The sequence below is a fragment of the Cajanus cajan genome, chromosome 4, assembly GCF_000230855.2.
Source record: "Cajanus cajan strain Asha chromosome 4, NIPB_CcT2T_4, whole genome shotgun sequence".
Classification (NCBI taxonomy): domain Eukaryota; kingdom Viridiplantae; phylum Streptophyta; class Magnoliopsida; order Fabales; family Fabaceae; genus Cajanus; species Cajanus cajan.
This window is the reverse complement of record NC_138520.1, coordinates 55852539-55878443: the sequence shown is the minus strand read 5'-3', so window position 1 is coordinate 55878443 and position 25905 is coordinate 55852539. Positions and strand designations below refer to the sequence as shown.

At 32.2% G+C, this 25905-nt stretch overlaps 2 protein-coding genes across 2 annotated transcripts; one reads left to right on the top strand and one right to left on the bottom strand.

Moving 5' to 3' along the window:
• The first annotated feature begins 17318 nt into the window (after nt 1–17318).
• LOC109802304 (large ribosomal subunit protein uL13w) lies at nt 17319–19118 on the top strand. Its single transcript, XM_020363615.3, has 4 exons — nt 17319–17666; nt 18368–18484; nt 18599–18686; nt 18844–19118. Exons 1-4 carry the CDS (start codon nt 17395–17397, stop codon nt 18985–18987), a joined length of 621 nt encoding a protein of 206 aa, XP_020219204.1. The 5' UTR covers nt 17319–17394; the 3' UTR covers nt 18988–19118.
• Nucleotides 19119–21866: 2748 nt separating this feature from the next.
• On the bottom strand, nt 21867–25211 carry LOC109802526 (uncharacterized). Its single transcript, XM_020363923.3, has 5 exons — nt 25020–25211; nt 23860–24006; nt 23691–23744; nt 23405–23456; nt 21867–22227 (listed from the first exon to the last, which is right to left on the bottom strand). The coding sequence occupies exons 2-5, from the start codon at nt 23943–23945 to the stop codon at nt 22018–22020; spliced, it is 402 nt and encodes a 133-aa protein (XP_020219512.1). The 5' UTR covers nt 23946–24006; nt 25020–25211; the 3' UTR covers nt 21867–22017.
• Nucleotides 25212–25905: the final 694 nt, after the last annotated feature.

Here is a 25905-nt window from a genome sequence, read left to right as displayed (position 1 = left end):
CCAAAAGAATTTTTCTTTTAGAAAACTTAGAGTCTTTTCAACTCCAAAGTGCCCCATGAGACCACCCTCATGACTTTCTTTAACAAGGAGTTTTCTAATGGAACCTTGGGGTACACAAATTCGTCCCTCCTTGTACAAGTACCCCTCAAAAACATAGAAACCTCCTTGAGGCTTTACTAAACAATGGGTATATGATTCATTAAACTTAGAGTCATTGGAATACAACTCCTTAATGTTATCAAATCCCAATATTTGAGATCCAAGAGAGACTAGCAAAGTATGTCTCCTAGAAAGGGCATCAGCCACAATATTGTTTTTCCCTTTCTTGTATTTGATCACATATGGGAATTGTTCCAAGAAATCTACCCATTTAGCATGCCTTTTATTGAATTTGCCTTGACCCCTCAAATATTTAAGTGACTCATGGTCAATATGAATGACAAACTCCTTGGGAATAAGGTAGTGTTCCCAAGTTTGAAGGGCCCTAACCAAATCATAGAGCTCTTTGTCATAGGTAGGGTAGTTAAGGGATGCACCTTTAAGTTTTTCACTGAAATAAGCAATTGGGTGCCCACTGTAACACCCCAGTTTTCAATAAAGTTATTATTATTATTATAATAATAATAATTATTATTATATGGTATTTGGTCATAGTTATTTTAATAATTATAGAAGAATATTATTTTGTATGTTTTAAATAATTATTGTTTTGGACAATTATTTTGTACGTATTAAAGAAGTATTTTTATTAGCATATTTAAATAAATATTTATATGTTTTAAGAGAAGGTTGATTTTATATGATATTTTGTTATTGAAATTATATTATTATATTTTGGGTCAGAAATATATTATTATTATAGAGGAAAAATATTTTATAATATACATGTATTTATTTTATTTAATTATTTTGAGGAAAAAGAGAAGTGGGTTAGAAGAGAAGGAAAATGGGTTGGGTTGACCCGGCCCAATGGATTAATTTTAAGGAGTCAGGTAGCATTAACCCTATCTACCTCATTTGCGTTCTGAAGGGTTAGAAAAAAAAAAGGAAAAACAAAGAGCTCTAAGGAAGAGTACTCAGGAACGACCTTAGATCACACCTTTGTCTTCTGCTCATCCAGGTAAGGGGGAGTGAGAAACCTCGCTCTGGGTGTGGGATTGTATGCTGGGTAGTGGGATTGGCCCCCAATCCTATGTTTGCTGTATTTTTATGTATGCTCATGTATGAGGGGTTTCTCCCAATTGTATCTGTTTTGCTTATTATTTTTCTTATATGCAATTAATTGTATGACTTGAGATCTCTATGGGTTCCTATGGGAAACCCTGTGAGAAAACGGGCAAAATATGAATGTGTTCTATTTTGCCTTCTGATTACTTTGTTGTGTTCCTTGTTGGATGTGATGCATGAGTATGTGGTTAATTTTGAAAATAAATATGTTTTAATATGATCTAGAGTGCTCTATGGGTTCCTGCGGGAAACCCTATGAGAAATAGGCAAAATATGAAATATTTTCTATTTTGATTTCTGATTTTTATGTTATATTCCTTGTTTGATGAGATTTAAAAATATGTATTTAATTTTATAAATAAACGAGTTTTGATATAAATTAAAGTGTTCTGTGGAGGCTTTGTGAATATGATGATGTAAAGTGAAATGTGATTGAGACATGGGATATGAAATGTGATAATGAAATATGATGACGAAATGTGATGATGTGATATGACCATGGGAAATGATAATGTGATATGAGAATGCATAGAGTCTTGATTGACATGCATCATTTGCATAAGTGTTTTAAGGGTACGATATGGAATACACCGCCAGAGAAGGCCCCCTAGTGTAAAAGCTTTGGGGATTAGTCCTTGGGGATAGCTCGGTTTGGAAGTCCCAGTCTCGCCCATTGTGTGCATGGGATGTATCTTGCGCAGCTTAGCTATCCTGACGAGACTCTGGTAGTATATCCTTCTAGTGAGAGTGCGCAGAGGGTGTGACCCGGCATGTACTCCTAGACTACTCTTCGTGTATTGCTAGAGGCAATATGCCATGTGATGTTTTACTGGCGCCACATGCATGATAATGTGAAGTTCGTGTCCATGCATGTGCATCCTTATTATTAAATGATGATAAATTACTATTTGTATGACTTGGATGATTGAATAAACTATTGTTGTTGATTGATCTATGAGGTAACTGTATTGTTTGTGTTTGGCTATCCGGTGTGCGTTCCTACACCGTGAGCCAGAGTGAGATGTTTCTCACTCCCTTCTTTTGTGTTGTTTCTCTTGTTTGATATATAGGTGATCATCAGCGTGAGGCTGAGGATGTTGGTGATGAAGCTTAGGCTTCTATTTTGGGTTTTGCTCTAATAGGACATGTGACATCGGGACATAGATAGGATTAGTTTAAAATGTTCTTATTAAATTATTTTGGAAAATTCAGTTTTATTTCGTTGTAATTTTACTGGCATGTTATTTGGATTAAGTTTATGAATGTGAAATCTTTACCCTTACGTGGTTGGAAATTTGATTTTTATTGATGAAAAATTCTATTTTTTTTATAATTACTGTATATGTATGTTGGGGTAGAGGGTGTCACACCCACCCTGTAACAAAACCGACCATATGCCAATCCCAGAGGCATCACATTCTAATTCAAAAGTTCTTGAAAAATCTGGAAGAGCTAGAAATGGTGCATGGGTGAGCTTATCCTTTAAAGCTAAGAAGGCTCTCTCTTGTTTTTCTCCCCATAGAAACTCAACATTTTTTCTTTACCAATTCATTTAATGGGGAGGCGGGTGTGGAGAAATTAGGAACAAATCTCCTATAAAAGCTTGTCAATCCATGGAAGCTCCTAATATCTCCAACACTCTTAGGAGTGGGCCATTCTTTGATAGCCTTGATTTTCTCGCGGTCCACATGAACCCTTTTTTTACTAATAATAAAGCCTAAGAAAACAACATTATCTACACAAAAGGTACATGTCTCTAGATTTCCAAAAAGATGATTTTTCCTAAGAATGTTAAAAACTTGCCTTAAGTGTCCTATGTGATCACTTAGGCACCTACTATATATAAGAATGTCATCAAAATAAACTACAACAAATTTTCCTATACAATCCCTTAGAACATGATTCATGAGGCGCATGAATGTACTAGGAGCATTGGTGAGCCCAAAAGGCATCACTAGCCATTCATATAATCCAAACTTGGTCTTGAAAGCGGTTTTCCATTCATTTCCTTTTTTAATTCTTATTTGATTATATCCGCTTTTAAGATCAACTTTAGAAAATATAATGGCTCCATGAAGCTCATCTAGCATATCATCAAGCCTAGGGATAAATGTCTATATTTTACAGTGATGTTGTTGATGACCCTACTATCACAACACATTCTCCACTTGCCATCTTTCTTGGGAACCAACAATACTGGGACAGCACAAGGACTTAAGCTTTTTCGAACCCAGCCCTTCTCCAACAACTCTTGAACTTGAGACTCTATTTCTTTAGTCTCTTGGGGATTGGTCCAATAGGCTGGCCTATTGGGTAGGCTAGCCCCAGGCACCAAATCAATTTGATGTTCTATTCCTCTTAAAGGAGGAAGGCCCATTAGACCCTCTAGAGGAAATAGATCATCAAATTCTTTCAAAAGAATTTTGACCCCTAGGTAGAGTCTCATGTCCACTAGATGTGGCAGTGCAAGTTAGAGTTCTTGTACACAAAAGGACAAAAGAAGGTTGTTTGATCAAGAGGTTTGGTTTGGAAACTTCTTTCTCTTGATCAATAACTTCCAGGGAGGGAACTCCTTTCTCCCTAGATTTCTCTTTAGTCCTAGTTTTCATGGACTTTTTTTCTCTATTTTCTTTTTTTTTTTGCAATCTTTTCTCACTTTCTCTTTTGAATTTCATTTGTGCTTGATCCTCTACCACCTGTTGAGGAGAAAAAGGATGAAGCACAAATTTCTTTTCTTTATGTGTAAAGGATATTTCATTAGTAAGGCCACTATGCATGGTTTTCTTATCAAATTTCCATGGCCTTCCTAACAAGATATGATAAGTTTCCATTGGTACTACATCACATAGCACCTCATCTTCATACTTCCCAATAGAAATCTTGACCTTTACTTGTTGGTCAACTACTAGGTCACCATCTTCATTAAGCCAATGAAGTTGATAAGGTTTAGGATGGGGACTAGTAGTTAAGTCCAACTTTTCAACTAGCCTAGTGCTACAACAGTTGCACCATGATCCACTATCAACAACGAGAGAACAAGCATTGTTTAAAACATTACATTTTGTATGAAAGATGTTCTCCCTTTGTGATAGAGTACCACTAGGTTGGTTGTTGAGGAGTCTCCTAATCATTAATAGCTCCCCTTCATAAGGAAAAGTAACCTCCACATTTTCCTCATGCTCACTTGCTTCTTCCTCACTATCACTAGAGGAAGTAGTAGTCTCCTCTTGACTACTATAAGTGTCATGTCCCCTCATAATCATAACTTTTTTTATGGGATATTGGGAGGCAATGTGGCCTTTCCCTAGACACTTAAAGCATTTAATATCACTAGTCCTAGAACTAGTGTGTGGAGTGACCTTCCCTTTTCCCTTGTCTTTTTCTCTAACTAGATCCTTAGAGGGTTCAAAAACTTTCTTCTTTTCAATAGACTTTCCCTCCCTTTTGTAGTCTTTGTTTAAAGATGAAGAGTAGGAGCTTTCTCTTTTAAAAGAGGATTTTCTCATTTTCTATTGTTCTACCCTTATACAAAGTTAGACCAAGTCATTTAGGTCCCTGTAGGGTAGTAGCTCCACTTAGTCTCTTATCTCTAAATTAAGACCACTCAAGAATCTAGCTACAATTGTAGCTTCCTCTTCTCTAATGCAAGCCCTCATCATGTAAAGCTCCATTTGTTGCCTGTACTATTCTACAGACATATCTCTTTGTTGGAGCCTTTGGAGCTTATTCATAAGCTCCCTTCCATAATAGGTGGGAATATGCCTCCTCCTCATGGCACTCTTAAGATCATTCCAATATTGGATAGGAGGGTCATTACGAAGGCGCCTTTCTCTCTTTAAGGTCGTCCACCAATACATGGCATGCCCTTGGAATCTAAGGGTAGCCTAAGAGACTTTCCTCTTTTCACTCACGTTATGGAAAGCAAAGAGTTGCTCAACTTTCATCTCCCAATCTAAGTATAATTCCACATCATCCTTCCCAAAGAATTGTGGGAGGTCAACTTTGACTTCCCTAGGTTTAATGGTCCTCCTAGGGGGGTTGATAGTGGTCTCCCATATTTAGGGGGGTGTATTGGTTTAGGATTTTATAAGATTTTAAAAGACTTTTTTTGAGTAAAAAAGTTCGTTGGTATTCAATCAAGACTTTATGTCACTTAAAAATAATCCAGTGGTATTTAATCAGGATTTTTAAGATTTTTTAAAGAGTCCATTAAAATCCATTGGTATTCATTTGAGACTTTTTACAACTTAAAAACAATCCATTGGTATTAAAAAATATAAGGATTTTAAAGGATTGTTGTATTAGAGGGATTTTGATGGACTTTTTAGTGGTATCTATAAATACCAAATTCATAAAACAATCTCATCCAAACCATAAAATTTTGGAGGATTGTTTAAAGTGACATTTCAAGTGCTTCAAGAATTTCCAAGTGGGTTTTTCGTCTATTTTTTTTTCTATGTGTGACACCCTTACTACCCCAACACATACATCATAATAATGTAACTAAATTAAGAAAAATAAACTTTAAAATTTGGTAAAAGGGTTCACATAAACTTCAAAAATCGTTCTTTAATAACCTTGAATATTAAAGATTTAGAAAATGAAACACAAAAGTTTACAAATTATTTTCAAAATGATATTTACAATTCCAAATCCATATAAAAATTCTTTCCTAAAAGTCCTCTGCCCCGATGTCACAATATCAGAGCATAACCCTTTCCCTTTAGAACTCAACACTATGAGTGCCTTCGTCTTCACCTAAAAGAAAACCACATAAAAACAGGACGGTGAGAGATAGATAACATCATATATGAACATAGAGCTACCCAATTCCCACCCCACATCGTGCACCAAAATATCATCATTAAATATAAACAACAAATACATCTCATATAATTACCAAACATCATTTTTTTTTCAATCATACAAGCTTTCATACACATGCTCACTATATGCTCATACACATCTCCTCTCCTAAGAGTCTCAACTTGGCACTCCGCACAATGGGCGTACCTCGTCAATTCCCTTAGTTGTTGCCAATGCGGGCATACCGTTCTCACACCCTCCCAGGGCCGGTATGTTGCACGGTTAAACACCCAGCGGCCCGTGCAAAGGCAATCCACCCACCGTTAAACCCTCTGTGGCCAGTGAACTGCGCAGTTAAACACCCAACGGCCCACGCATGGAATGCCTCCCGTCATGGTCCCCCCTGTCTCAACCCCTCTCTGGGCCTAGGGTCCAATGCAATATAGCCACGTCTGGCTTCTCAAGCACCACATGCAACTCATAAGTCTCATGCAACTCATGCATCCCACGTAACTCATAATTAATGCATCTCCATTATATAACATCATCACATGTCAATAACAATCCATGCAATATCATCCTCACATGCTAGGTACCTATCATTAAGTTATCAACATCATAGACCACAATTTCACATAATTCTTCACACACATCACAATATCTATGACATTCAGTTAATAATTTAACCATAACTCGAGATATACATATCCTTTCTAAGTGATCCCAACTCCATTAGAATCCTAACATCAATATCTACAACTTTCATGAAGAACACAAATCCTAATAAAGTCGTTTAGGTTACCATTCAGGGCTCACAAAAATTGATGTTGTGGTTCGCACACAGATTGGAAGGCTCAAATTGCAACTCACATAACTTGATCAAATATTAATATTTTTACACGATTCTTGTGTCTAAATGGTATCCCCAGATGTCTAGTTTCTAACAAAACAAACGGCACTCGATTTGGATAACTACACAGAAAGATATCGTAAAATTACAAACGTATGTCGGGGTCCCGACGCCCGACGCCCAAAACTGGCGCTGAGCGCCCAAATCTCTGCTCAGACTCCCCTCTGTGAAATTAAACCTGCGTTTTACGAGTTTCAATAAGGTTTTTACCAATTTTCACTACTTCTACACCCCGTTGGTTCAGTTTAACTCCATTTATATTCTTCATACGTTTCAAATCAATCCATACACATCTCAAGCCTCAAAAATTGGTTTCCATTGGTTTTACAAAAAAAAATCTAAACTCTTCTTAACACATAAAATTCAAGTCATCAAATTTAAGGATAAGGAATTAACAAGAAAGCCCCAATGGAATTCAAAGACAATTCAATAAATAAGTTCTTCCAAATGAATTAAGAATTTAGAACATCGATTGCACAGATAATCGTTCAGAATTTTAAATAGAGTTCCTAGAGGGACTTAGGGATTGCCCTCACTACCCGCACACCCCTATATTCACATATGAAGAAACCCATCTCCCCCGTACCTGGATGAGCAGAAGATGAATGGTCTTGGTGTGATCTAAGATCGTTCCTGAGTACTCTTCCTTAGAGCTCTTTGTTTCTCCTCTTTTTTTTTTCCCTAACCCTTCAGAACGCAAATGAGACAGATAGGGTTAACACCACCTGACTCCTTTCTTAAAATTAATCCATTGGACTGGGTCAACCCAACCCATTTTCCTTCTCTTCTAACCCACTTCTAATTTTCCTCAAAATAATTAAATAAAATAAATACATGTATATTATAAAATATTTTTTCTCTATAATAATAATATATTTCTGACCCTAAATATAATAATATAATTTCAATAACAAAATATCATATAAAATCAACCTTCTCTTAAAACATATAAATATTTATTTAAAAATGCTAATAAAAATACTTATTTAATACGTACAAAATAATTGTCCAAAATAATAATTATTTAAAACGTACAAAATAATATTCCTCTATAATTATTAAAATAATTATGACCAAATACCATCTAATAATAATAATAATAATAATAATAATAATAATAATAATAACCTTTTTGAAAATTGGGGTGTTACACTATGCTCATGTCTTCTCCATTTTTTTCTCTTGTTAATAATACTACACTACTACTTATATATAATACTGTATTACTGTTCTCATTCCATTCTCCTATTTGGTATACGTAAATGATAGTGTCATTAACTTGCTCTATTTTTCTCTCCGTTCTCTTTAATTGACTTGCTCTATTTTGGTATATTTAATTGAGATTGTTCCTCAGTTATATAACACAGAAAACACTTGAAATTTTAACTTTTAAGTAGTAATTTTTTTTATAACACGCGTCAAGAAAAAGGAAAGGTGAAAGCTAAAATTGATATCATTATCTCTATAATTAACTATATGTAAAAGATAAATTTGAGTTAGGGTTTCTGTAAATAGAATGAGATAAGAATGGATCTTAGTTGGGAGAAAAACCCGCTCAACATAAAAACTGTGATCTCTCTCCCTCTCTTGAATTTGTTATTGTTATCATTCTCCTTTATGACTCAACAATTATTTTATTTCTTTTTTTTACTATGAATTTTATTTTTTTAATTTTTATATTATGAAATTAAGATTTTTATATTTTAAAAAAGAAAATTAACATAAGATATTGCAGTATCTTAGAATTCAATACTAAAAATATTTCTTCACGAGTGAATAATTGAAAGCAATTAAAAATAAAAATAAAATATTTTGTACCTGTAACAAATTTAAGATATTTTTTTTTCTCCCAATTGATGTTTGTAAATATCTACTTTAGTACCGATATAAAATGAAGGGACATATTTAGTTATAAGAGAGTAGGGTAGTTGTCCCACTATTTTTTTAATCATTTATAAAATTATAAATAAAATATTTTAAACCACAAATTATAAAAAATTTGAAATGTTGTTTAGAATAATTTTTAGCATGTATGAGACTACATAACTTTCTTCGTAAAGAATATCATTATGATGAATTTTCAATTGAAGTGATGGACGAACCTTCATCTTCAACATTACTGGTTAATGAAAATCATAATTTTGAGCCTATTATTAAAACACAAGAGCAAGAGCGAAAAGATACTGATGTTTTGGAGGACTAATATAGTTATGGATATGTGGGTGAATTCTATTTAGAATGACATGATATTACAAAAAATTATTATTATTTATCCAGACATTATTGTTTTTTTTTATTATTTTTATATTTGACTCTTTTTGAATTTGAATATATGAAAAAAATCCCGAATTCTTATCTTATATCAAAAATTTATGAAATTCTGCAAAGTTCACAAAGTCTCGCAGAATCCATTAAAATCCTAACTTAAAAGTCTTGCATAATCCATTAAAATCCTGATTGAAAGTCTTGGAAATCTTACAAAATCTTAAAAGTCATGAAAATCTTGCAAAGTCTTTTAAAATCCACAGGACTTTTTTCAACTAAAAAAGTCCTTTAAAATCCTAATCCAATACACCCCTTTAGACTCTCATTGGGAGAAGAATATTGAGAGTGTGAGCTCCTACTCCTTCTCTTTTGTTTTCTCATATGTTCTTTAATTTTTTCTTCTTCTTGTTTAAGAAGTCTCAATTCCTCCTCTAAGAAATCAAGTTGGCCTTCTCTTTCAATATTTCCTTTCTCTTTTTGTATGGCCTCTTGTTTTCTCCATAGTTTAAGTGATTTTAGCTCTTTAGTGATATAAGAAAGACTTTTTGGAGAGCTATCACTTTCACTAGGTTCAGAGTCTTGAGACATTTTAAAAAAAAGATATTTTCAAACAAAAATAGTTTTAAAGAAAATAAAATTTTTGAAGTGCTAGACTTGGCACTTAGAGGTCTAAGAGTACAAATTGAACTATGGAGGGAGGTGAGCTACAAAGAGCCACTTAATAACCAAGCCTCTTCAAGTAAAAATCTCTAAACCCCCTTGTACTTTTGTCTTGCACAAAACAATTTTCACAAAGATCTTTTCAAAAAGAGAATAACTAACAAGTGTCTAATGTGTACAATTATTCAAGACTTGGAATCATAAATTGCTTGGAAACATAAATGACATGAAAACATAAATTGCTTGAAAACTTAAATTGCTTAAAACATAAATTGCATGAAAACTTAAAGACAAGAAAACATAAACTAGGCGTTTAAAACTATAAACCTAAGTGAGAGCTTGGAAAGTACCAACGACTTCCAAGGACCTCTCTCATAAGCTCTAAACATATTTACCTAATTGAAAACACTAAGGAGAGATGGAGATACACCAAAGGCACTCCAAGACACTCCTAAAAAGGCCTTGTACAAAGAATGAAAGAAATTGAAACTTTACAAGAAATGAAATGCAAATTTATGCCAAATGGAATGCAAATTTACACCAAATGAAATGTAAATTTACACCAAATGAAATGCAAATTTACACTAAATGAAAGTAGTGGCTGCACCAAATTTTAAAGAAAACAAAATTCAGCCACCAAAAATAGAGACAAATTTAGAGACGGATTTTACAAGGAAAAATTTTGAGACAAAAAAATTTTCTGTCTCTAAACTAGTCTCTAGTTTTCACAAAATTTTCTCAAAAATTTTATTGAGTCCTTCCAAGCTTCTCGTAGCTACAGCAACCTCTCAAAGTGTATCTCTCCTCTCTTAGGAATAACCTTGATGTTGGTTATTCCTAGGTGTTTAGTCTTCCACCAAGAGCTTTCCACCAAAGAGAATACCAATCTCCTAGGCTTCCACAAACACTTCAAGATGCTACTCTTATACTTGGCTTTCCACACCTTCAAAGAGGCACTCAACACACCTTAAGTTGCTGGAATTATATAGGAAAAACTGAAAAATAACAATTATAAAAGGCTACACCAAATGGTAGAATTAAAGAGACAAGACTAGAAAGATTTCCAAATAATGACAAGCAAAAATTAAGGCACCAAAGAAAGGCTAGCACACAAATGGAAAACCCATCAATGGCACTAGAGTAGATTACAAAACAAAATAAGACTCAAGAACAATTGATATGTGGCTGGACAGCTTTCACACAAACAAAGCAAACCAAAATCCGAGAGCAACTTACACACAAAATTTATACTCCTTGGCTTTTTCTTGTACTCTTTCTTTATGATTCTTTTTGTAACTTCTTTTACACTTTTTATTTTTCTTTTTGTACAGGATTTTAATGCCTTTTAAACATGTATTAATCTTGGATTTAAAGAAGTAAAAACTTTTGCCAAATAATTCCACAAAACAAGAGGTATACTAGTGAAAATGTTTTTCTAGTGCTTCACAATTTTGTACAAAATTTAGGTCAATTTTCAAGCACTGTTTTCTTTTGTTTTTCCAATGATTTTAACACACTAACACCTCTGTTTTGTCTCTATTTTGTCTCTGTTTTAATGAATTAAAAGATGATATAAGTTTCAGCCACAAAACAAAACTCAAGGAAACCTAGTAGGAAAGTGTTTAGAAATTTTCTCGATAAAACTTTTTAACAAGACATAAAGGAAACCTAACTCTAAGAAATTTGCTAGGACTAACAAATTAAGAACTCAATCATGTAAAGCAAAAGCACGTTTAGGTAGGTTCATATTTATAAAGAAAAAAACCGCACCAATTAATAGACACAAAACAACACAAAAATTAATGTTCAACAAGCTAGTCTAGGATTCATTGACATTCAAATGACTATACATGACTCTAGAAAAAACATATGATTCAAAAAAAAACATACACTAAGCATTATCAATGTCCAATCACGGACTCATGATATAGGAATAGAGAGACTCAAGCAAAAATAAAAGCACAAGCAAAAGAAACCTAGGCGCACAACACAAATTGATTCAAGGAATTAGGAAACAAGCAAACATATGAATCAATTAACAATATGAGACATAAGGATCCATCAAAATGTTTAGAAGAACTAGATCCATTAAGCAAACATGTTTTATGACATAGAAAAAGGAAGAGAACAACAAGGATTCACACAAAAGTTTAGGACACATAACCTCAAGAGCACCAAGGCTCTAGATACCAAAAATGATGGAACTCACTTGAAGAAGATTGATGTTCTTCAAGAAATCCACCTTCCAAGACCTTTGCTCCTTGAGGTTGAAGACTTGATGATCGCGGAAGCTCCTTGAAGACACCTCCAATGGAGGAGAAGCAAGGTAAGAGGTTCGGTTTCTCTTGAAGGAGAGAAACTTGTGGAACCAAGCACAAAGGAGAAGTTCCTTTGTGAAGCTTCTAGGAAAAGGAAGATTCTCCACGGTTTAGAGACTCTTGAATTGAGAGAGAATTTCTTAATTCTATTTCTCAAGTGTGTCAAAAAGTGTGGTACAAGGTAAGGTTTACAAATATATAGGGAGAGGTAGCTTAGGGAGCAAGCTAACCTTAACCATGGTTCACTAGGAACCATTGTAGGGTTACTTGACCATCCAAGTGAGTTTAGAAACTTGTGGAGCAAGCTTCTCACTTAGCTTGCTTGGGAAGCAAGCTAAGGAGAAGCTTGTAGCACAAGCTTCTCAAAGCTCCAAGGAGAAAGAAACAATTCGGCCAAAAGAGTGAAGGAAGCTAAGCAGATTGGCTACATTTTGGCTCCTTGACTTAATTTCAAAAATGTTTGATTTGGTCTAGTTAGGTTCATCCAAAAGTGATGAAACCTAGCTAGATCAAATCTATGAAAAATTAGGAGCAAAATGGGTCCAATATATAAAATTTTGCCTAGGCCCAATTCTGGCCCAATTGCTAGTTACACCCTCAAGCATTGCTAAATGTCACCCCCATTCTACTACTGAAAAAATAGAAAATGAGTGTATCAACAAATGAGGTTAAATGGAGTCAAAGTCTCCAAGTAACCCACCCTATAATCAATATACAGTGACTAATAAAAATGAAATAAAGTTCCTCACAAATACAAAGGCAAAAATAAACCTATACAAGAGAACTATGTACAAGTTATACACAAGTAGAACTAAGCCTTCTTTTCATGATAGAGTACTCCAAGTGAAAAGAACCTTGGGCTTAGAGAGCCCACTGGTCTTCAAGATGTCCAACTCTTCTTGTATGCTCCTGGTCATATCTCTAGGGATTGGGCCCTTGGCTCATGGTCCATCATACATGGAAATGTATAAATGTGAATAAATTTTTCACACAACACAAAGCCTCAAGCTCCCACAACATACATTGTCTCAACACTACAGACCATACACTCATCCAACATCATCATCATATACAAATGCATAAACTCACAAAATACTCAATGCATTGTGTGTTGTCACGCACAAACTACTCAAAAATTTCTTACAACAAGCGATTTATTTGAAGCAATCGTATTGAACAATAGCAACCTTAATCACTTGGCTATTGTCAACATCAACTCAAAAGATCTTGTATCATTGTTAGATATAGTACAACTTAGATATAAACCTACCACAACATTACTCTACAAATTCGTTTTCTCTAGCTTATTTTATTGGATATTTTATATTATAAAACACAGAGGATAGAGTAATATATATCAAATGGAAATAATTTATAGTAATGAAAAAGAAAAAAGTGTAAGAATTATAAAAATAAATGTAAAAAAAATGAATAAAGAATAAGATATTAAAGACATGGGAAGAGCTTAGATAAATAAAGAAAATAAAAAAAAATGTGTGAAGAGAGTAATGATGGTAAGTTAAACCATAAATAATGTATGAAATGAGAAAACATTAAAATTTTCTAAAAATAAATTAAATATGATTTAAAAATATGCATACAAAAAGTAACATGGAAAAATGATAAAAATAAAAGAATAATTTAAAATTTAAAATTTAAATAAAAGATAAATAATTTTTCAATAAAAATCCCATAAAATAAAGGACAAACATATAAATGCATGATATGCACACTTAGGTGGACAATAGAAAAAATAGTGAATTTTATATTAGTCTATTAGAACGACTTTGTATGAGTAAATATTTTATGCCTTAAAATGTTCCTTATTAGTATTTTAGGATATAACGCACATTCTAAATATTTATTATATATAATTAAAATTTATAATAATAATTTATATATATATATATATATATATATATTATATTTAAATATATAAATTATATGTAAAATTTATATAAATATATTTTTAAACATATGAATTATATTTTATATTTATAATAAATATTTAATATTACGACACAATATTATTTTTTTAAATATAGATAATTTATTTTTGAAATATTAAAATTCATTTTATAAGTAAATATAACAAACAAACAAAAAATTGATAATGAAAAAATAATAATAAACAAAAATTAAATTAGATTAGAAGTTAAAAAATTTCTATAAACCTTCTCCTTGAAGAAAAATTCTTTAAAATATTATTAGGTAATTAGATAATTGTTTGTATTTGACATATAAGGGTGAATTTTTTTTCATTTTTTGATCATCCTAAAATCCTTTTTGTAAACACTAACTATAAATTATTGCATTGTTTGTGGAGTCTAGTTGTTTCAAGATTTTTAAATTATCATTTGTTTAAGGTTTATGTTTCACATGTTACATACTATGAACATAATGGGCGAGACTATGGCTCCCAAACTCCATTATTCCCAAGATTATGAATTTTCAAGATTTCATGGGAGACCTTTCCTAATAACATATTTCATACAAATACTTTATCACTAAACTCACTTTTAGGCACACAATGCATAACACATAGCAAGACTCAATGCAAGACTCGTACATATTCACCCTTATATATCACGCATACTTAGTATTCACATCATCACTTCATCCCAGCTAGACACACATATCCGGACATACCACATAGCTAAGATATTAGTTTGTACTTCACAACACTTTAATATCATATAATTCTCGATATATAGTCATCACAATATTCTTTTATCTTACTTAACATCCCATTAATCATAACTATCACAAAACAACCTCAACAACTCAAAATTCATCTCATTACAAAAAGTTCCATACTAATTTTGTACAAGGGGTTGCGTTCAAAGAAACTTACCCCACACCAAGTGTGACCCCTACAAAGAGAACCTTTTGATCTCTAAAGGTCTCTCGCCTAGTGTGGCCTTACCATGCCCGACATTACAGCTACAAAGAGTTCCTAGAGCTCTCACACCCAACTTGGTTCACATGATACCTGACAACTAAGTCATAGAGAGCAATCTATGCTCTCTAAAGCTCTTGCGTCCAACATAGTCTTGTTGATGCCTAATGCCATCAAGAGAAAGAGTGTCCCTTTCTCTCAAAGGTCCTGGTGCCATGATCCTCACGCTTGACGCGAATCTAGTTTCATGCGGTTTGCAAAATCTATGAAAAGCACACACGTTTGGGGTTTTCACACTTTTATTCAATTCAATCGATGCAAAAATGAATTAAAGCCTTTTTTACCTACTATGAATCATTAGTTAATTAGTACACCAACTACTCAAACATAACTTTGATTACAAAATCCTTAATCTTGCTCTTTACATTGAGTTTTCATAGTAACCTAAAAGTTCTCTATAGGAACTAAAATCAACATCAAGCACCATCAATTACACAGTATAGAGCAACAAGAATGGTAAATTCCAGCCAAACAATTTAAAGTAAATAGAACACAATTAAACAAAGGGGTCTCAAAGTGCCCTGTAAAACAACAAAGAACACCAAATAATGAGATTGGGGTCACTCCTAATATCGAACATTTATCTTACACCCATGAGTGAGAAAACTTACTCCACTCTTACCTCAATAGATGCTCGTTGACGATAAGGGATCTCTTGGGTGGTTCCTTCCTTCAACCTCAACATTTTTTTCAAGCATTTATAAAGTTATGAAAAACTAGCCGTTTACCCCTTAGATAAACTTCCTAACCCAACAACTCTTTGGGTTAAAGGTAGTTAACTCAAGTCAAAACACTTCCTTTTTTTTTATTTATTATTAATTGAAACAATCATATAACCCAAATTAACTTATAATTATATAACTATGTCTTCACAAAACCCTTCTTAATTTTAATAAACACATCTAATTAATTTTCTAAAACTCATATTACTATAATTATTTATTTTACGAAAATTTGGAGTGTTTTACTATGAGTTTTTTTTTTTTTGAAGAGCAGGGGTCAAGGCCCCTCAAAAGTAGGGATGGCAAATATACCCGTACCTGCGGGTAATACCCGAACCCGTCCCGACTTTGACGGGGAATACCCGATTTGGCCGGGTACGGGTACGGGTACGGGTAAAACCCGATATATTAAATCGGGTACGGGTATGTACTTACCCGCCCCGTACCCGTACCCGTACCCGTTCCCGTTTCCATTTTTAATTTAATACTCACTTTTAATTTAATTATATTAAAAAAAATTAATATTTTTTATGTGTGATTATTTATTATAATATGAGATAGAAAAATAACTTAATTATAATTATAATATAATAAAAAAAATAATTTAAAAATATTATTTTTTTATAAAAAATAAAAAATAAAAAAATTGACGGGTACGGATACGGGTACGGGTATACGACGGGGATGGGAATGGGGATGAAAACCACATACCCGGCGGGTACGGGGACGGGGACGGGGACGGGGACGGGGATGAATTTGACTCGCGGGGACGGGGACGGGTTTCATAAAACGCGTACCCGCCCTGCCCCGTTGCCATCCCTACTCAAAAGACTGTTAATTAAAATCCACAATGTAAAGGAATAAAGGCTACATTAGTTAAATAAAATAAGGAAAAACATTAAAAAAAATTCTACCAAGAGTATATATTACTTTGTTTGTTTCGCTAAAGATGTGAAGTAGATACTTCGTCTAATAATGAAATCTGTAATCAATTTAAAACAAGTATGCGTTCAATTCCAAACTCTTTGTATCAAAAAATGCTTTACTATATTGTTTAATTCATATTTGTTTTTACAATAAATTGTTGCACTTGAATAATAAACAAGATAGACAAATTTTAACTTTAATTTTATCCTAATGATAAATATTTTTTACTAATCTTATTAATATTTTATCTTGCCAATTTTAATTATATTGTTTTAAACATATCAAAAGTAATTATATAAATATAATAATTTTATAAAAAAAATTATTTAAATATTTACAACTATATTATATTTATAAATAAATATATTTAATACACAAAAAAAATATAATATATTTCTTCATAAAATTTTCACACCGTGAAAGGTTGTAGTTGGGTTTACAATTAACTACGACATCTTTTGGGCCATTGGGTAAAAAGCCCAACCCACGCTCTCCGGCAACAAAAAACCCTAATTCCTCTGCGGCTCCCTCTTAAACTCAAAACCCTAGCAGACACAGAATAGAACAACCGAGAGAGAGAGAGAGAGAGAGAGAGGAAAAATGGTGTCAGGGTCAGGTATCTGCGCGAAGAGGGTGGTGGTGGATGCTCGCCACCACATGTTGGGAAGACTCGCCTCCATCGTGGCGAAGGAGCTTCTGAACGGACAGAAGGTGGTGGTGGTGAGGTGCGAGGAGATTTGCATCTCCGGCGGCCTCGTGAGGCAGAAGATGAAGTACATGCGCTTCCTCCGTAAACGCATGAACACCAAACCCTCTCATGGTCCCATTCACTTCCGCGCCCCCTCTAAGATCTTCTGGCGCACCGTTCGTGGGTCAGCGTCTTTTTTTTTTCCCCTCTTATTACAAAAAATAATTAATTGCATTTTTGTCTTTCCAGTTTGTTGAGCTTCAATGTGTGTGTGATGAGATTCTCGTGCTTTCGTTGAAAAGAAATTTGTTGTGGGAAAATCTGGGTAGGTTAATGTTTAGAGCTGGGATTTTATTTTGACTGGGTATAAGGAGGAGTGATCCGTGTAGGAAACTGTGTGTGTGTGTGAATAATATGGACAATCAATTATTTGGAAACTACATTATTTTAAGTATGGATTGTATGAATAATCAATTATTGTTATAGTCTATTATGATCAAAATGAAATTTTGTTTAGGTGAGTTTGCTGAAAACTACTTCAAGATGTTTAACTTTTTTTTGTTGTGTACAATAAAGATATAAAAATCAGTTTTTATGTATAGTAAATTAGCTTAAAAGAAAGATGATAAAAATAATCATAAGCTTCGTAAAGTCAGCTTATTTTTTAGGAAAAATCAAACAGTTTATAAATTTAAGCTGTTGTTCTGAGCATTTTTTTTCCCGAAAAAAATCAGCTGAAATGAGAGATCATAATTTCTCTCGAACACCCTCCTAGTAAGTGGGATTTGATTTTGATGTTGTTGTCAGGGCTAGTGTGTCTGCCTTTTGAAAATTGTGAACTTGCAATCGTGGAAAGGTTTTTGAGGAGAATGTTTGTGTTTGTAGAATGATCCCGCATAAGACAAAGCGTGGGGAAGCTGCTCTTGATCGGTTGAAGGTTTATGAGGGTATTCCTCCTCCTTATGACAAGACAAAGAGAATGGTTGTCCCTGATGCTCTCAAGTGAGTTTTACCCTTTGTGCTTTTGTTTTGAAATTTTGGATTTGGGCTTTTCTTCGCTGGATTGGATGTTTTATTATTGTTAAGAATGCTGAAGTGATCATTGGAATTAATTAGGGTTTTGAGGCTTCAGAAGGGACACAAATTCTGTCTTCTAGGCAAATTGTCGTCTGAGGTTGGATGGAACTACTACGATACTATCAGGGTGAGTATTTACTTTACTGAATTGTCTTTCCTTAGGAATTTCCCTCTTTTTAAGAATTTGGTTTTTAACAGAACCTAAATAACACCAGAAGATTTTGTATTGTTGTAATTTTATTCTTTTGTTTGCTGTTTCATTCTAATTGCTATGTTGCTAACAGGAACTGGAAAAGAAGAGGAAGGAAAGAGCACAGCTCTCTTATGAGAGGAAGAAGCAGCTTTCCAAATTAAGGGTGAAAGCTGAGAAAATTGCAGATGAGAAGCTTGGTTCTCAAATTCAAATCCTTGCCCCTGTTAAGTACTAAGTAGTATATCTATTAGTGTTTTAAAATTTTGTTTCGAGGTGTATACCGAACTGAACTCCATTTCAGTTTTGCTATTCGGCTTGGACTCTAGATATGATAATCTTGGAAGTTGTTTTAATTTGCTTGGTCTAGTATCATTGTGTTGTCCTATTAAGTTATTTCATATTGTTTTTGGGTTGCCCCTGTGGCGTGATATCTATCTTTAATGGGTTAATGGGCATGGCAGTATATGGGCTAATTGCGATACTTTAACCGATTAATTTGTTAAATGATGCCAAGAGGAGAATTTTAAACCGAATCTCTTGCTTGTATATGGGCTAATTGGGATACTTTGCCTTAAATTTTATGCTCAAGTCATACCTCGTTTTCTAGGCTTCATTAGAGACTTCACAACTGACTGCTTTAAATTTAAATTCATAATGGATTAGATTATTCACCTTACTTATATCTCCTATCAATCGAATCCACCAATATATATATATATATATTCTATTGGTTCTACAGGCTATAATTAATTAACAAAACGTGAAATTATGCTTTTATAAAATAAAGTGGGTCATGGCCAGTACCCATCATTTTGATTTTAAAAGTTAAAAGACTTTTTTTTTATACATAAAGCAAATGACACACAAGTAAGAGAGATGAAACTTTTAACTCTGAGTCAATTATTGATGACTTTAAGTCTTTGAAGCAATGAAGAGCAACACTTTAAATACAGGTACACTTAATCTTTTGTATGTTTATTGCTACTTTGTATCAATATATCATTTTGAGACTTTGTATGAGAAATATAAATTTTTGTTAAATCACTTGATCAATATTTATGGCTTCCCTTAAATTTTTAGTTAAGATCCACCATTATGTGTATTATTTTAACAAGATATCATTTTTGTAGAGAAAGATAAAGTTGATATTATACAACATGAATTTGTTATAGATTTATCTACTTAATTCTCCAAAGAAGTTTAATATTAATGGACAATTATTCCAATGACAATTTTTATTATTATTTAATGTTGTACACTTTTTAATTAAGTATAATATTGTATGCATTATACTTAGTTTAACAATTTTTATTTTAAATTAAAGATTATTTTAGATTGAAGTTTATTTTAAATTAGAATCCTTTTGAAAAAAATAGTTGGGTTGGTAGACTAGGCTGAGTTAGAAAATTTTGAACATTAAATTTGGTGGATTGGGATAGGCCAACCCACTTAAAAAGTAGGTTGAGGTGGGTCGAATCGGCATATTTTGATAATCCTAAAATACATGTATAATAAAATTTAAAATTATTTATATATTTATTATTATTATTATCATTTAATTAACGATTATTATTGCACTTTATTTTGTAAAGTGAAATCTTCTCACTTTAGATAAGCTAAATCCATTGCGATGACTTATCTGTGAAGCACACTTTGATCTATCTTCACCTACTTGATATTAATTTTAGCTCATTACATGCTAGACTTTTTAGAGTTAGGCATCAATTTGGCGGTTCATCCATGACATTCATACAACACATCAAGTAATAATTTGGCCATGTAGAACAACAAACTTTCTCTCTTTTCTTGCCTAGTGGTCACTATAAGGTTCCTCATCACAAATTTGGTGTATTCTTTTTCTATTACTAATTGAATTACTCTATTGAAATTTTTAATGACTTGAGTGTTAGAGTGCCTATAGCTAATTTTTACCATCACTTGTCATAGTGTAAATGTTCACTCATTGAACCAATCAAACATTATGTTTGAACAAAATAATATTATGCTTTCTAACCTTATAAGTGTAATGAACATTTTGTTAGTATTATTTCATTATAAGTATAAAGAAAATGCTAAAGAATTGGATTTGAAAATAAAAATATACAAAATATGATGTCATAAGTGAATTTATATAAGTAATTAACAATATTTATCATAATTATTCTCATAGTTAACTTACTATAGATTATTAGGCTATGTTAATTTAATATGTATCTTTTCTATAAATTGAATTAATAGGTTCCATAGACTTATTAATTTACAAAATTTAATCTTAACATATACATTAGAATATTATTAGTTACAAAGAAGAATAATCATTAAAAAATAGAATTTAAGAGTACCTATATAATGATTATGATTAGATGAGAGATTCATTTATTCTAAAAGTAAATCTACTTAAACTTACTTTACTCAATAACTCATATTCTTTCAATGATTCAACCGTTGAATTAAAATTTCTTAATACATAGATCAAATCTACAAAGTTTTAAAAAAAATTGAAAACTTTTTAATACTTTATTTCACTAATTCAAATCAACATATATAATGTTTCTATAATTATTCATCCATTTGAAATAATGAAATAAAATATCAACTAATTTTTAAATTTTTTTAAAATTTTGTAGACTTAACTGTGCATTGTTAAAATTTGATATAGAATATGAGTTATTGAATAAAATAAATCTAAATAAACTAATTTTTAGATTAAATAAATCCCTCTTTTTATGATAAAATCAAAATAAATTTTTCCATAAACTAAAATTAACTTATGCATAAATTAAAAATAAATTTTCAAAAAAGTTAATTAGAGAAAACTTTTATAAAATAGTTTTTGCATAAGCTAATTTAACTTTATAAAGAAGTTGATTACATTTTTCCTTTTTATTTTATGCTTTCTTAGTAGTGCTTCTAACGTTTATAAAAGTGTGATAAAACATCTACTTCTTGGTGTTAGAAAGGCATGGTATTCTAAAATAGTTACGTTGGAGGAGGGTGACTCGTGAAAAAATGTTGACATCACACAATCATGCTAACCAAACCCTCGAAACGCAACCTAATAATTCAAATTTTAGAAATTGTATATTAGAAATGAATAGATATGATAGCATATAATGGATGATAAATTGCATTGTATGCATAGATTATAATATTTTTCTCCTTAATTAACTAAAATTCTACATAATGACAATTATCATAAAGCATTTTTAGCATAGTTGTATTAAATAGAACACCAACTTTTGATGACAAGCTAACGTTGTTTCCTTCATTCATTCCTTTCTCTATCTGTGTGGGAAGAGCTATCTGAAGCTTGTGACTGACAATTCTTGTTGAGGATGAAACCTTTACTCCCAACGTTTTTCAAGGATGCCATAAAACTCCGAACACTGTCATCTAAAGCACTCTGCAGTATCTGATGAGAAAACAACTGTGGCTTTTCTGAAGCTTTTCTTACCGAGATTACTGCAAAATTTACCTACAAAAAAAGGAACGTGGAAGACATACATAAGCTTAATGATGGAGTAGCTCTTTTTTGAACACTGGGCTGTAGGGGTAAATTTATTCATATCATAAACATAAATAGGTGATTGGGAGTTGGGACTATACATATTCTAACGAGTAAAATTAGACACTAACTGTGCTTTGATCAAGTTGCCTTTCCTCCTTGCACGTTTAGGATAATTTTTCCTACTACACATTTAGATACATAAAAAAAAAAAAAAAAAAAAAAAAAAAAAAAAAAAAAACAATTCTTTGAAAAGTTACTGGTCCTGATTCCTGAGAAATACAGACAATCCATTCATCACTATTGCTTTACCTCATTAATCCCGGTTCATCAACACTAGTGACAAATTGGATTTTACAGATCCCAGCATTTTAGTAAGACCCTAATCTATACACCAAACATTTTCAAACTTACACTACTTGCACGAAGATTTATCCTCTGCACTTCTAAACCCTATTTGACAAATCATCGTAAATTATTAATGACTTTAAAACAGCCTACTCCACAGCCTTTATTAGTTTCTGTGGTTAGGCCCTCCTCTTTTACATAACACAATATGGTGATCACAAAGTTAAGGTATTCAAAGCATCTACTGCTTGATTGAATAATCAAGCTCGAGTACTGTAAAATACACATCAACTGAAAGCTTGAGATCTCAGATCAAGAGGAGCTGTATTCCACAAACTAACGGTCACTCTTGTAGTTTCGTAATATCATGTTGCATCAAATATGATAATTTATACAAATAGACTCAGAAATTCAGCCTTTTATATACCTGGCTAGCAAGTCCCCATGATATACAGTGAATTAAACATTCTATTTGATGGTCGTAGTCTTTAATCTCGATCGTACACGCGCATTATTTATTTACATTTTCAAAGTCAGGCTTGTTGTGTCTATGAAAAAAGCTAAAATCCAACACCAATGAAGAATAACAAATAGACATTACCTAATAAAACTTACTGTGAAGCAAAGATGAAAATATTTTAACAAGGTATAAGAAGAATAAATCAAAATGGGAAAGCTAAAAACACTGAAAGCAATAAACTGATAGTGATGATAAAATCTAGAAAATAAAATTAAAGGAAGCATATGTTGGGCCCAAATCAAAGTAATACTTCTAACAATGATAAAATGGTCATCATACCGATTGCGAGGCCTTCTGCACCAAAGCTTTGGCAAGTGGCAATATGCAAAACCTTTTGACAGAAAATGAAGGAAAAATGATTAGCAAGTAGTCAAGTATAAAATAGTGGTTTTGTTGCTTAACTTGTGCCGCAAAAATGCAAAGATGTAGAATTTCATGTACTTTTTGAACTCCTTTAATAAGAAAATTAAACAGACGATCACACCATGCCTAAAAAAGTAAAGGGTGAACTTTTTGTCCACTCAGAAACCAAATAAAAAGATTTAAAAGAAGAGGTATATCTTACATTCCTCGGCCACCATCAAGTGCTTCCTCCGCCGGGTCTTTCCACTCATCAATTCTGTCAGACGCAACCAATAGTAATCATAGCTTTACTATTTGAAAACTATAGAATGGGTTATATGGGACAAGATTCATAGATATAAGAGAGGGGGAGAGAGAGAGAGAGAGATTACACCCATCCATAGCGGCGATCAAACAGCAGCCGCTTAGAAGATTGTCTTGAGTTTGGAACATTGATTCTGGAGCTTGTGGATTCCATCTACCACACTTATTTGCTTGATTGAGTGTTATACGAGGGACAAAAGGAAAAGGCGAAACTTCTGTTTCAATAGATGGAAAAGCAGGTCAGTAACAACAAAGAATTGAGACAGGTAAAGATTTGTTTTAGATCAAAATTATATGAATGAGAGGACATTTTGTACGACAATTTCCACTTTATTTTGTACCTATTTCAAAAAAAAAAAAAAAACTAAGCAAAACTTATTTTTGTTCTGAGATGTTGACTGCTAAGAAAAAAGTGAAACAAACAGTCTCACTAACAAGTTTTCAAAAACTTGTATATATTTAAGAGTGTTGTCACTAAGAAGCTTCAGGGAGTTTGAATATGTAATTATACTAAAAAGATTCACCCTATAGTCAAACTTTGAGACTAAGTAATTCTTCAAAACAAGTATTGGCCCAAATTCATAGTCAATCTTCAACTCACAATAAGTCTTTAAAGTTTAAACACGATGATCGGAGTTTTAACAATAACAACTCAAGCAAAGCATAATATTGATAAGATAAAACATAGTTAACCGATACCTGAGTTTAGAAACCAACACACTTAAGGTACATACCCTATAATCCACAAAACTTCACTCTGCCATTTTTCTCAACTTAACCACAGAATACTTAACGAGCAAATTAGAGAATAAAAACACTGTAACTAATACCACATGTCAAATTCAACCTAATAAGAATTTAAACAAATATTGATGTATTAATAGTATCTTTGCCACACAATGGCCTGATTTCTGATAAAGGATTGTGACAATCACGACCATGCCCACAATTTAAAACCTTGCCCCAACAAATAAACAAAAGGGATGCTATTTAACCTTTACACCAATCAAAGAATTAGTGAGCACCCAAGTTTTAAAACCACCAACCAAAAATCACTGAAATGTATAATTCTATACCCCTTCACCGAACATAAAGCTCTCTTTGTTCTGAGAGTTAACAGTTAAGCAACAAAGAGAATACACAAGCAGTGATATTTCCAATCAGAAAACTAACCCAGAAGGTGCCACAAGCAGTGGAAAATGAAAATTTAACGAAAAAAAGGAGATACCTTTGAGTAAACTCGAAACTTTGCTAATGGGTCCAGCTCAAAATAACGTTTTTTCTTTCTTCGCAAAAGCGTTTGAGATGGTGCGTGAAGAAAGAAATGCGTATGCAGCTACGGGTAGAATGAGGTGATAGACAAAGAGGCAAAATAATCTGTGTTTGAGGAAATGGGATTTTTGAAGAAATTCGATATTCAGCCAACCTGAATTAGAATTGAATATCAATCTTAGGGTTAATAATTTTTAATAAATATCGTTTCACTTAATCATTTTTAAAATAATAAATTAACAAATTTTAATAATGGAAATTAATTAGGTGATAAGCTTTTATTACGATGAAATATATTATTTATATTATTTTTCATCGGTATGATTACACAATTTTAAGATATCTGTAATTTTATTATTTGTTAAAAAAAGTTAGGAAAAATAATTTTATATTTATTTATTTAATTATACTCTACCTCTTTCATCTCACTAAGAAAAAAAAACTATATATTAAAATTAGTTTATAACTTAAATTTTATAAATAATTGGGCTTAATTGCATTTTTGATCCCTCAAGTATTGCAATTGTGTAATTTTGATCCACAAAGTTTTAATTGGGTAATTTTAGTCTATTATAATTATGCGATTTTAGTCTTTTAATTTTTAATTGAACAATTTTAGTTCCTCGAATATCATAATTGTGTCATTTTAGTCTCTCCCATTAAAAATTTAATAATTTTAATATATATACGTATAATGTTTTGAAATTATATAATTATTTATCTATTCAAGTTAACGTATATTATAATTTTTATTATTGTATCAAATGATATATATTTATTATTATTAAATAAATAAAATTTATATATTATTATTTTTATAATATTACTGATAAATTAATATC